This window comes from Colletotrichum orchidophilum (assembly GCF_001831195.1).
Source record: "Colletotrichum orchidophilum strain IMI 309357 chromosome Unknown Scaffold_15.1, whole genome shotgun sequence".
NCBI lineage: Eukaryota > Fungi > Ascomycota > Sordariomycetes > Glomerellales > Glomerellaceae > Colletotrichum > Colletotrichum orchidophilum.
The window spans coordinates 472,224-484,157 of record NW_019172971.1 but is presented as its reverse complement, the minus strand read 5'-3'; the positions used below and the strand labels follow the sequence as shown (position 1 = coordinate 484,157).

Genomic DNA, 11,934 nt, shown 5'->3' with positions numbered 1-11,934 from the left:
TGTACCTTTCTGTCAATTAAATCCCCGTTTCAATGGAAATAGTGTCTGTGTCTATCTAGTGAGTGAAAACATCAACACGAGGAGCGGCACACGGACGTACCACCGGAAACATGGCGGCCAGATTCAAAAGTGTGATTGAAAGGGAAGCATCCATGACCGGCTCTATCCAAAGCATAGAAAGAGAGAAATATTGCCTCCAGATCCTAGATGCAAGTCAGAGCCGGCAGCAAAAGGTAAGAATTGACAACTGTGAGATTCGAACTCACGCCTCTTTCGAGACCAGAATACGCCCCGCTCTGGGGAAGTTACCAAGGTGGAACTTGAGTCTGGCGCCTTAGACCGCTCGGCCAAGTTGCCGTGTGATTCGTTGGACGTTGGGCGACGCTACAGAGACCAAGTTGCAAGGCGGTTGCGAGATTTTCTATTCTCGGTGACAACCTGGGGTTGTTTTCTCTGAGATACGGCTGCTTCTAGTCGCACCTCACCTACGTGACCCCTGCTCTCAAGGATCTTTACCCACTCTACTTACCCTCCAGCTCTCGGCTTATTGTTTCTTGCTATGGTTGGTTGAGCGTTGCAGCATTTGCAAACGATCGTCGCGTACAGCGTGACAGTCCATGGAACTCATTGCTGTGAACAAATCCAAGCGAGGACATTTCCCACCCCTTTCCAAGTGTGCTTGTGTCATGCGGCAATCAAACAAGGAATTTCGGCCGACGGTGGTTCTTCAATTCTACTTCACAGGTTCTGGGACTCAAGTCTCATCAGCGAAGAGCCAGATATGCAGACCAAGAATTGGCAGTGCTCTTGAAACCAACTCCCTTGACATCTGTTGTCTATCATAGAATCAAAAACACCGTAAATTCTATTCCCAAGTCTATGTGAGTTACCAAACAGTAGAAGAACTCCCAGGGCAGGACATCAAATGAAAATAGGCCTCAATGCTCAGCAGTCAGGGACACTGACGGGAATATTAAAAGGCACGCTCGTCGCCAGTCCACTCAGACTAGTCTCCTTGAACTCGTTCCGCATCCCCTTGGCCGTAAGCCGCATCGCCCGGATCGCATCATCCAGCCTCACCTTTTGCGTGCCCGTCTCGCTGCTCAGCGCCAAGTTGGCGCTCGAAATGGCCTTGATGGCGCCCAGCGCGTTGCGCTCGATGCACGGCGCCTGCACGAGCCCGCCGATGGGATCGCACGTCAGTCCGAGGTTGTGCTCGATGCCAATCTCGGCGGCCTGCTCAATGGCCTCGGGGCTGGCGCCCATGCAGGCCGCGAAGGCGCCGGCGGCCATGGAGCAGGCGACGCCCACCTCGGCCATGCAGCCGCCCTCGGCGGCGGAGATTGTGGCGCCGCGCTTGTAGAGCATGCCGATTGCGGCGGCGGTGAGGAGAAAGGTGGGGATGTCGCGCTCCGGGTCGTCAGAGATGAACTCGATTGTGTATTTGAGCACGGCGGGGATGATGCCAGCTGCGCCGTTGGTGGGCGCCGTGACGATGCGGCCGCCCGCGGCGTTTGTCTCGTTGACGGCGATGGCGTAGACTGTGAGGTAGTCCATTGTCGGGAAGGTTGTGCGGCGGGAGGGGGAGGGTGTGATGGGGTGGTCGAGGGAGCCGAGGATCCGGGGGGGTGGGCGGCGTCCGACGCTCAGGCCGGGCGGCTTGGATTTGCCTATCGTTGCCGGCGCGGACGCGGACGCCGAGCCAGCAGGTGAGCCGGGCAACGATGCCTTTTCGCCCGCTCCCTTGTCGAGAGGGTTTGGCGACGTGTGGCCGGCGGTTGAGTAGAGTCCTCGTGTCAACCTCCGGTACAGAGCCGGTGCGCGGCGATGGAGCTTGAGAGAACCGGGGAGCTTGGTGTCCAAGGGGGCTTGCACGCTCTCCAAGATGCTGGTGTCCATGACTTGCCAAATCTTGAATAACTTGTGGTAGATTTCCTCGTCGGTGTAGCCATGGCTCTTCTCGTTCTCGTACACGAGCTGAGCGATGGTGAGGTTGTGCTTGCGGCAGAGCGCCAGCAAGCTCGTGGCATCTCGGAACGGATAACGAGGGCCAGAAGACTCGCTGGTAGAGCTCTCGGATCCATGCTCGGCGCCGCCGTCGACGCCGTTCTCAGCCGTCGAAACGACGGGGGACAAGCCCGTTTGAGCGCCCTCGAGAAGCATCGAGTCTTCCTTTGCCTCATCGAGGGGCTTGACCTCGGCACCGGTCCGACGGTCCCCGGCAGCATCGGATCGCCGAATCTCTTTGTAAAACATATTTTCCGCCAGGTCGGCCGGATGCCTTCCGGCCGTCTCGGCCGTACCGTCTGCGCTTTCCACCTGCGTCATTGACGAGGAGGAGGATGAAGACAGCGACGCGTCCGGGTTGATGGACAGGGCGCCGTTGACGACGAAACCCCCGCCGACGCTGAACATGTCATTTGTCGCCAAGACGTATCCCTCGTCGTCAAAGACGGTGAAACGCATGCCGTTGCTGTGCATCGGCAACTTGCGACCCCATTCCCAGACAAAGTCGCGCTCATAGTCAAAGTCGACCTCTTTTCCCTTGCCATCCGAGAGACCCTGGCCCAAGAAGAGTTTCTTGGTGGCCTTGATCTCGGTGAATCTCTCCGGCACGTACGCCGTGTCGACCGTCTCCACATCGGCGCTCTCGAGTCCAAGCAGCAGGGCCGACGGCGTCATGTGGCCCTCGCCCGTCAGCGCCAGACTGCCGTAGATGGAAACGCGAATCTTGTTGACCTTGTGCAAGAGGTTCGCCTCCACCAAGTCGGCCACAAAGATGTTGCCGGCCCGCATGGGGCCGACGGTGTGAGACGACGACGGCCCGATGCCAATGGAGAACAGGTCAAACGTGGAGATGACGGCATGCTCGTGGTCGGCCTCGCTGTAGCTTCCCGCATCCTCCTCATCTTCGGCGGCCTCATTGCGTCTCTGGGCTGTACTGTGGAATAGCTTCTTGGCTTGTTGCAGACCTGTGAAGGTCGAGGGACCAGCAGTCTGTCGGATCTCTTGCCGAGTTGTCGGGTTGCTGGCCGAGAGAGTCTGGTACCTGGGGCCGGCGAGCCGCGTTGAAGCGCGTCGAGCCGATGATGCCCCACGCAGCTGGGCAAGCCGCTGGATCGAAGGACGGCTCATGGCTGTTGCTGGAAAGAGCAACGCCGGTCAGTTGAATGACGGTGTAAGCTTATCTCTGTAGACACAACAAGAGAAAAGAAGTTTTTTTTCTCATGATGACAGGTAAACTTTGCGTTTGACAAGGCGGTCTAGGGGTAGCCCCGAGATAAGAGCACAGATCAAAAGAGCCGCCTCCTCATCCCTGGGCTGGATCCGATGGTCTGGGGTAAGACAGACAGAGCGTCGCATTGACCAATCATTCGGCGTAGATTTGTAAACTCCACCGAGGGGCATCAGGGTACGTAATGCTTTGAAGATGGGTGTTTGCTTCAAAAACCTTGTTTCTCTCGCTGGAACTCCCACGTTGGCAACGGTCGTTCGTCGTAAGATGCACACATGGGATGGCAGTTTCTTCAGGTATTGGTTACATGAGGGGAAACGCGCAACAGAGCGTCCATATTCAGGAGCAGCCTTGTCATTATTGGATGAGTAGAATGTCGTAAGCGGCGTTAAGCCTGTTCGGGCAGGTCCCTCAGGATTGGAGGAGGGCTTGTGGTGTTGGTCAGCGCTTTCGATGCCACGCATCATCTCACCTCAGATCCGAGAGCCTCACCTTGGCAAGATAATATTCAGTGCAACTCACCCTTGACCACTTCGCCCTGATCAATTCTCTCATTCAGCAATCACAACATGAGTGAACGAGAGGATGATTGCAGAGTCACTCGCTCGGTTGAAACTGAGGCGGCAGACGCGGATAAGCCGCAAACGGCCGCTAGCAACCCCGCTGGGCAGCTACAATCACAATCAAGCTTCTTCTCCGCTCTGCCCCTCGAGATCCGCCAAAACATATATAGCCATTTATGGCAAGCTACTGGATCAACTCAGCACGTTTATAGATCTGGCCCCTCCACTCTAGCGCCTCTGTCTCACTGCCAGTGTATCGCGGACCTGGACGCCGAGGACAACCGTGAAGTCGAGCTAACCCGCGTTCTCAATACGCCGCCTGCAGCCCCATCCACGACAGAGGGCGGCGTGGGCCCGGATTCGGCGGAAGAAATGGATGCGATCAACAACTGGCGCTTTCGCCTCGTCTCATCATGGTGTAACCACTGGACTTGCGAAGAAGAGCCACCGGTTCTGCGAGAATTTGGCCAACTCTCGTTAGAAGATGAGGCTGAGGAGGAAAAGGCAAAGGATGGCTCCAAGGGGAAGAAGCGTCAGCTTCTCGTCAAAGAGTTCAGCCCGTTCCTGGCCGTTCTTCTCACGTGCAAGCGCATGCATGAAGAAGCCATGGATTCCATCTACAACGACACAACCTTCTCCCTCATCAACACAGATGCGTTCAGCCGCTTTCTCCAGACCACGACTGTGCGCTCTCTTTCCCGGATCAAGAGGCTTCACTTTACATGGCGAGCTCCCATAGAGACGTACATGGAACCCGAAGCTGAAGACGTCATTGCGGAAAGAATCAAGTGGAACGAGGTGTGGATGGATGCGGCATCGAAGCTCCCTCGCCTGAAGGAGCTACGAATCTGGGCCTACCCATACTACGCCAGATTTCCGACCCCTTTTGAAGAGTGGTTCGAGCCGCTCCATCAGTTTGGAAGAGTGCCTGTTTTCCACGTATCGTTACGCTGGTTCCAGAATCCGCCGACGCCGGATACCGGCCCGCTAGATTTTCTAGAGGCCGCCCCATTCGAGTATGACAGGATACCGCCGTGTGAAGAGAATCCTCTTCACTTTCATTGGCGCCGTTTGATTGGCCTGGGGCCAGATGAGCCACGGGTACCGATTACTCGGCGGCAGAAGAAGAAGCGGAGATATCTGGGAAGAGCTCTTTAGAGAATAGTTATGCAATGGTTTTTCTAGCCTAGCCTAGCTGATCTGTTTCCAGCAATTAGACAATTTCCAAGAATGCTTTCAGCATGTTTTTACGGACAATAGGATCGAATAGTTTGCTGTAAAGTAAGTCGCTTTAGTCTAGGGCCCGAGTTGCTCTATATACCCTTCAGGAGGTCTGGGACAAGGGATCTGTTCTCACAGGCATAGTGCCCAATACAACAAATCTTAGCCCTCTCATTCACCTATCGTAACTGACATCAAGCTTTCCGTTGTCCATGGGCCTCCCGTACTCGTATTCAAAACCGTTGAGCTTAGCCAGCTCGGGCTCCCAGTCGCGAACTAACCGCCATGCATTTAAGAGAGAGCGGTATTTGCTCGACTCGCCATCAAGATCACACTCCAGGCACTCTACGGAGTCGCCGGTGGTGGGTTCCGCGAGCTTTTTGCCTTGATCGCTGATACTTTGGGCCAGCTTATTGTAGTCCTCGGTGATGGGCAATGTCGAAGTGGCCGAGGGAGCAGTGCGTACTCTTTGAAGTACGTGGCAGTGGCCTGTCTGCAGCCGGAAATTTGCTAAAGGAGGATTTTGACGAGGAACAGGCTGCTGAACAGAAAACCTGATTCAGTCATTGTCGGATTGGAAGTCCAACTGGACCCATGGGTCAGGTAGGCCGAAACAGCCACCTCCTTGGATTATGTCAATTGTTCGGCGAGCAGCCAGTCCGCCGGCGGAACCGTGTCTTCTTCATGAAGAACTCAAAACAGATCAATGGACCTTCGTCACTACCAGAATCGTACGATTCGTACAAGTATCCCTGTGATACGGACACGAACAGAAATAGTTGAAGAGTGGATGAAAATAATGGCCAAGGCTAAGTCTTATCCAGGACTGCAAGACAATTCTTGATTGGACTATATACAAGAATTATACGATGTGTTCCATTATTCTGGGGTGGGGTAAATCAGCTAGTTGCTGCAACTGACAATGAAGCCGGAACTTCCGTGGGATCATATCCCACCCGGAAAGCAATACGATTCAGGAGAACCTGCAAGTTTTCATACACTCTGTCAAGCTTCGTCTCCTTGGCATTGTGTCTAAATTACGGGTGTGCGTCCTCCATTTCCCCAGATGACTTAACTTTGGGGTTTTGTGGGACAGAAAACCTGAACATCAGCCACAGGGTGGTTGAGGAGCTGGTTTCCGAGGAACCCGAGATTCTATCCCTAACCTTATGTCCGTACGAGGTCTTGAAAGTCATTTTTATGGGTTCTTGGCTCACCCTTTTCCACTGCCATGTAACACCGGTCATCTCCGACCTCACAAAATTGAAATGCACCAGAGAATAGGAATCATGATGAAGGCTCAGAATTGCTTGATTTCGTCATGAAGGCTGAGAAGTATCCAGACGCATGGAATAACAATGTATCTCGGACTATCAAAAACCGAAGGGTAATCTCCCAAATAACACAAGGAGTCAATGTCAAAGGCACCAAGTTAACGAGAGAAATTTTTTCAAGCCCAGAGGTACATGATGAGATTCCAGTACGATATCTCCCAGATATTTATGAATAGATATATAGGTCATCTTGGCTGACCCTTCGTGCTTCACTAAAAGCCTTTGTTCAGCCGACTTTGCCAAACTCCTAATTTCCATCACTGGTTCGAGACTGCACTCGCTTTTCCCCTTATAATTTTTCAATATGTATTCGAAAGGCTTCCTTTGATTTTGTCTGCACTCGTGTTCGGGCAGCTTTGCGTTGGTCTTCCAACCCAGAGCCAGGTAAGTTTCTCCGTTGGCATTCCGCTGCCTCCGCATGATGTAACACTTGGCTAACATTACAACAGTATCTTGTAAGTCAGAGTTGATGAACGGTATCGACTATGCGAACTTTGCTGATACACCGTTACTTCAGAAAGACAAAGGTTACTGGCTTTCTTACTCGGGCGACAGATATTACGTGTATACCGATTATTATGACGACGGAGACGATGCCGTTGACATCATTGGTATTGACACTTACAACAATATCATCTCAGTGTACGCCTCATATAATGGCTGGGAAGAACGAGAGGATGAAGACAGGCTGAAACTGCGCGATATTCAAATGGAGCTATGGGATATACAGCCAGACGTCAAGCGGGCAGATCTCGAGGCCATCCGTCGCATTGGTATCGTGAATAAGCCAACTGTCAGGCAAATTGAAAAGGTGTACGCGGCTGTCGGGAAAGCGAAGGACCAAACATTGATTTTCGACTCTGACGACACGAACGACGAAGAAGAGTGGGCGCTGCTTGCAAACACGCCATTTTATGGCGGAACGAAGAAGCTTTTGGATGAGTACAAAGTCGGGAAGAGCATCGCTCGAATCATTATCAGGCCCACAACTCAGGTTTTCGGAGACCATGACATGGAGTTTAGGTTTAGTCAGGCTCATCCGTCCTTAGCGTGGTCCATGTACGCGGCTTGCGGGCTTCTTAGTTTGCCTGATGGTCGGTGCAAAATTCTAATCACGGGAAGGATACAGGAAGAAATGACGGTCAACGCACGGTTACAAAATATCTTGATAGAAATCATAATGGTACTAATTGAGACAAGATTTCCGCACGAGACTAGTCATCGTGTACACATTTCGCACATTTCCTATCCTTGCTTCGCAATCTCCCCTTCTCTTTTAGCATATGTAAGAAAAAGGCATGGTATTTAAGGTTGGAAAGGTTTCGTTTTTACAGTTACCTGGAGCATCGTTTGCCGACAAAAGCTCTGTGTACAAACCGGATTCCTCTGTGTTTCGGGTCGATGAAAAGGCGATGTTGATAGTTTCCTGGTCCTGAAATAAATATAGTATACAGCACTATTGTGGGTTTGCCTGTTATCTAAAAGACGATATGAAACGTATAATAGCATGTAATTATAGTTTAAAATGCAAGAGGACATTGCCACAAGGCAAATCCAACGTTGGCCATTGCTTTGGTATTGGAGCACAGTCTAGCACGATTCCAGCCTGCATCAAGTGATCTTGGCCTGCGACAAGCGCCCAAGACCGAGACAAACCGCAATGGCCGCCAGCATCCCCCACTGCGGGATCATCGGCCGCCTATCTAGGGCCGCCCTGACGGTGCCGTACGCGACCACCGCTCCGTTGAAGAGCAGCGCGGGCTCCCTCGTCTCGGGGACAATGACGGCGGCGCCGACGGCGATGCGGAAAGCTGCGCCGGCGTACCCGGCTTGTGTGGGGGTGAGGCGCCGGCCTGAGATTTGCGACATCCATTCGCTCTTGCCGGCGTAGTATTCGGCGGCGCGTCGGCTAGGGAACGGGACGCCGGTGAATGGTAGGGCGGAGAGGATGCATAGCCCGCCGAAGGTCCAGGACGAGAGAGTTGAGATCATGGAGAGATCTGGCATGTTGGCCGTTTTGTTCTTGATTGCATGTGGTGTATTCGGATAGCGGCGAGGCAGTATGAGGAAGGCTTATGCCAAGTGAAGAAGAGTCTGGTTGAACGACATGGGATAAAGTTGGTGATGAAGAAGATGACTTGATGTAGCTACAGCCAATAGGTCCGTACTTGGTTGCTATACCTTTGATTACGTCAATATGTTTAAAGTCAGCACTAATCCGCTTTAGTTTATCAGACATCCAAATGCGTTTGACACTAAATGGCGGAAAGACTGGGTACGTATTAATATCACATGTTGAAACCCATAAACACGGGGTGGATCGTAAACACGCTTAACTGACGCGCCATCGTGGGGCGTCATCATCTCTCATTCATGCTATGATAGGAATGTTACTAGATCTACTCGATCTGCTCTCCCTTGACCAGTGGTCTGGCACCTCCAAACCGTCGGAGCGCGCCGAGCAGCCCCTTCGCAACTCTGGCGAAGGGATCGCTTGCATGTAGTAGTCGGGCTGTTGCACATAACTCGAGCCTACCCCCCGAGTGTCGTGGCCACGCTGGTAGTCTTTCAACAACGCGTAAAAGAAGGCCGTATTTGCGACGATACAAGCGCAGAGTATCTCTATGGATGCCCACTGGGAATTATTTGTTAGTAGCCGATCGCTCGGTCGATAAGTACGCTGGCGAAACTTACCATGGAGCGAGATCTCTGTGATACTGCCTGGTTCAGTATCATTGGTAGTCGCAGGATGGTAATGACAACAACAACGCCTGCGATGCTGAACAATAGTACGAGCTGCACCTTACTGCACATAGGTCAGTCCTGAGACCATGAGGCATTGGTGGGGTGGGGTTTCCATAGGGGGAACAAACACTTTGCTGTCGAGCTTGACGTGGCGAAAGATGGGAAAGGGAAAGATGATGAGTGCAATATCCGTAATAATATTGAAAACGGCCATTGTGACTAGATTTCCAAGGGCTCGGTGGCAGGTATTTGCGCCAGTAGGATCAGGGGACCACATGCTTTGGCAACGGTTAGATGCGCCGCGACTCCAATCAGGTGGTGGATAGGAAGCAACACAAACTTACAAGTAGAGTGGCCGACATTCCGCTAGAGTGGGTATCAAGATAACAAAAAACGTAACAACAATAAACCACCAAAGAGCATTCGTGACAGCTTTGCCCCATCCAAAGATGTCCACGAAGCGAGAGTAAAAGTTGAGCAGGCAAAGCTTCAACGACCATAGGCTACACAAAAGAAACGGCACCGTCAGCAGTGAGCAACATTGACCAGAAAACGGCACACCGCCTCGACTTGAGTTGCCACCCCAAGCGAAGGCGAGGGCGAGGGCGAGGTGGGATAGACGTAAGCGACATACAATAATGCATAGAATATGCGAGCTGGGATCAGCAACTTGTGTGAGATGACGTAATACTCTGCGAGTTTCTCGACGCTGAGATTCCGCGCCGCCGCTGCCTCTTCGGTGGCGGGATCATACGTGTGCGTCGGGTTGAGGTAGAAGGAGAGCGAGATGCAGGTCGTGCGGCCGATGAGCGGCAGAAGCGCAAAGGCCATGTAAGCGTCGTCGACGTGCCACATCCGGTGGCAGGTATCGTGGACCTTGCATCGCAACAAGATGCGGTACCCGCAACGGACGATGATGAGGGCGGCGCAGATGCTGGCCGTGACGATGTCGAAAGTCACATCTGCCGACATAATGGGGAGGGGGGAGGGTCACTATCGCGACGTCGGCTGTGTAAGTGTTTGGCTGGCTGCTGCTCCGGTAGCGGCGGCAACGAGGGCCGTTACGCTGGTGCTGTCATGGTGTTCTTGTACGTTTTGTCGACGCTCTTTTTCGAGCGAAATATTGTTGTCCAGGCCTTCTTCGCAGTTGCTATATCGATATCGAGGTAATCTTGACGGTCCCTTTGACGAGACTGAACTGCGCATCCCCTTGGCTGAAAACGGCCGATGTTCCAAGACCTCGGGATCCCGATGAATAAGGGACGAATTCGATGTGGACTCTTTTGGAGGCGTTTTCTTTTTTGCGTTTGGACGTCCACGTGTGGAGAAAAAAAAGGGAAACGCAGATGGGACGAACTGACAAGGAAGAGGGGCACAGCCAGGAGTTTAAAGAGAAGAGGCGGAGCAGAGACAATCAGAATAGGGCGCCGCTGAAAGAAGAGCCAAGCGTGAGGAATTGGAAGGAAAAGGGAGAAGAGGGATCAAATGGAACCTGGATTCTGAGTCAGCTACTACCACCCGCCCCCAGCCCATGCCAAGCCGTCTTTATTCCAAAGTAGCTTCTGTTGGACCACCGCGCGGGGTGGGTGATTCGATCTGGGAAAGGCGCGAAAGACGCAAGGCAAGGGAGGCCACTGAAGGAGGACGCTAGATGTGTCCTAGTGAGGCACAGAGGAAGCGAAGGAGGAAGTGCAAGAAGAGGGCGAAGCGAGGCGGCAGAAGAAGAGGGGGGTGTGGTGGGTGTTGTGGGCATTTTGAGGAAAGCAAATGGTTGCCGAGTTTGCATGCGGCTACACTCTGAAAAAGGTCATTGATGATCCGAGACAGCGGTCCATGGTTCACGGTGAGGTGTGATTCGCGCGATGGCCCGGGGAAACGGTAAAGGTCGTCAGCAAGTTTGGCAAGGGGGCCGGCGGCGGACGAGGGAGGTCCAAGGGGGCCTTGTCTGTCTGTCGGTACTATTCGTAGTTAGTACCAGACGCATATTTGGTGTACGGATACGCAATTGTGACGACCAGCTCTAGCCCGAGTAGCCTCTCAGCTCTGGCACGCTGCTGCACCTTCACTCGGGTTGTCGGGGGCCCCTACGGCCTAAGCAGGTCGAGGTTCAATTTCCCCGCATGGAGACGCATGGGGAGACCCATGTAGCCAAGCGCCGTTGGTGATTCGCTTTCGTAACGGGGAATCGGATGTCGAAATGAAGACTCTTTTCTTCTGCCCTCTCAGAGTCTCAGGTGGCGGACATGGTCTGCTAGCTGCGTTCCAATGGGGAGACAATGTCTCAGCCCTCTGTGAGACTTCCAGGGTCTTGAAAGAGTCTCTCTCGAAATGTCAATTCAGGGGTTGGTTTTTTTGATATGTGTACCAAAACATGAACCGATACATGAGCCGATGCCGATGGCTGTGGAGTCGATGAAAAAAAAATTACGTTGCCCAACGGCGCACAACGGCGTCCCTACCTCTCCTTCGACAGACCACGTACCGCCCTGCTCCCTCGGCGTCTCTTTGAGTTTGGTCTAGGGCTCGACTGTGGGAGGTTGGCATGGTTGGCTCGCCGCGCTTGTCATTCTGTCTCGAACCCAAAATTGGCTCCGGTCTTCATCGAGTCTTAGCGCCGCCCTCGAAGAGCCCGCGCCATCGGATGGCAGAACCGGTCCAGAACTTGGCACCAAGTTCAAGCCTAACACACGGCCCAGAAGACCAGAGCTGGAGCTGCCAAGCTGGCAGACACGAGCGCCGCCAGCCAGCCCATCGGTGGCAGGGTTGTTGACAAAATGATTTTCCTCGGGGGGACAACCTGGGGGGCAAGCAAGTCCGTCTCCGCATGCCGCCAGTC

General features: G+C 53.2%; 5 protein-coding genes across 5 annotated transcripts; 2 read left to right on the top strand and 3 right to left on the bottom strand.

Annotated features, from left to right (window-relative positions):
* Positions 1-945: 945 nt before the first annotated feature.
* On the bottom strand, positions 946-3,135 carry CORC01_02713 (L-serine ammonia-lyase; the record flags this gene model as incomplete). The annotated part of the gene is made up of 1 exon (XM_022614363.1): positions 946-3,135. One exon carries the CDS (start codon positions 3,133-3,135, stop codon positions 946-948), a length of 2,190 nt encoding a protein of 729 aa, XP_022479276.1.
* Positions 3,136-3,804: 669 nt separating this feature from the next.
* CORC01_02712 (uncharacterized protein) lies at positions 3,805-4,956 on the top strand (the record flags this gene model as incomplete). The annotated part of the gene is made up of 1 exon (XM_022614362.1): positions 3,805-4,956. One exon carries the CDS (start codon positions 3,805-3,807, stop codon positions 4,954-4,956), a length of 1,152 nt encoding a protein of 383 aa, XP_022479275.1.
* A 238-nt stretch (positions 4,957-5,194) lies between these two features.
* CORC01_02711 (uncharacterized protein) lies at positions 5,195-5,566 on the bottom strand (the record flags this gene model as incomplete). The annotated part of the gene is made up of 1 exon (XM_022614361.1): positions 5,195-5,566. A coding segment is annotated over one exon (372 nt), but the record flags the coding sequence as incomplete, so codon positions are not given.
* A 774-nt stretch (positions 5,567-6,340) lies between these two features.
* Positions 6,341-7,492, top strand: CORC01_02710 (uncharacterized protein; the record flags this gene model as incomplete). The annotated part of the gene is made up of 4 exons (XM_022614360.1): positions 6,341-6,379; positions 6,803-6,808; positions 6,871-7,412; positions 7,483-7,492. The coding sequence occupies 4 exons, from the start codon at positions 6,341-6,343 to the stop codon at positions 7,490-7,492; spliced, it is 597 nt and encodes a 198-aa protein (XP_022479273.1).
* A 472-nt stretch (positions 7,493-7,964) lies between these two features.
* CORC01_02709 (uncharacterized protein) lies at positions 7,965-10,070 on the bottom strand (the record flags this gene model as incomplete). Its single annotated transcript, XM_022614359.1, has 5 exons — positions 7,965-8,353; positions 8,757-8,988; positions 9,048-9,159; positions 9,443-9,601; positions 9,733-10,070. 5 exons carry the CDS (start codon positions 10,068-10,070, stop codon positions 7,965-7,967), a joined length of 1,230 nt encoding a protein of 409 aa, XP_022479272.1.
* Between the last annotated feature and the right edge of the window lie 1,864 nt (positions 10,071-11,934).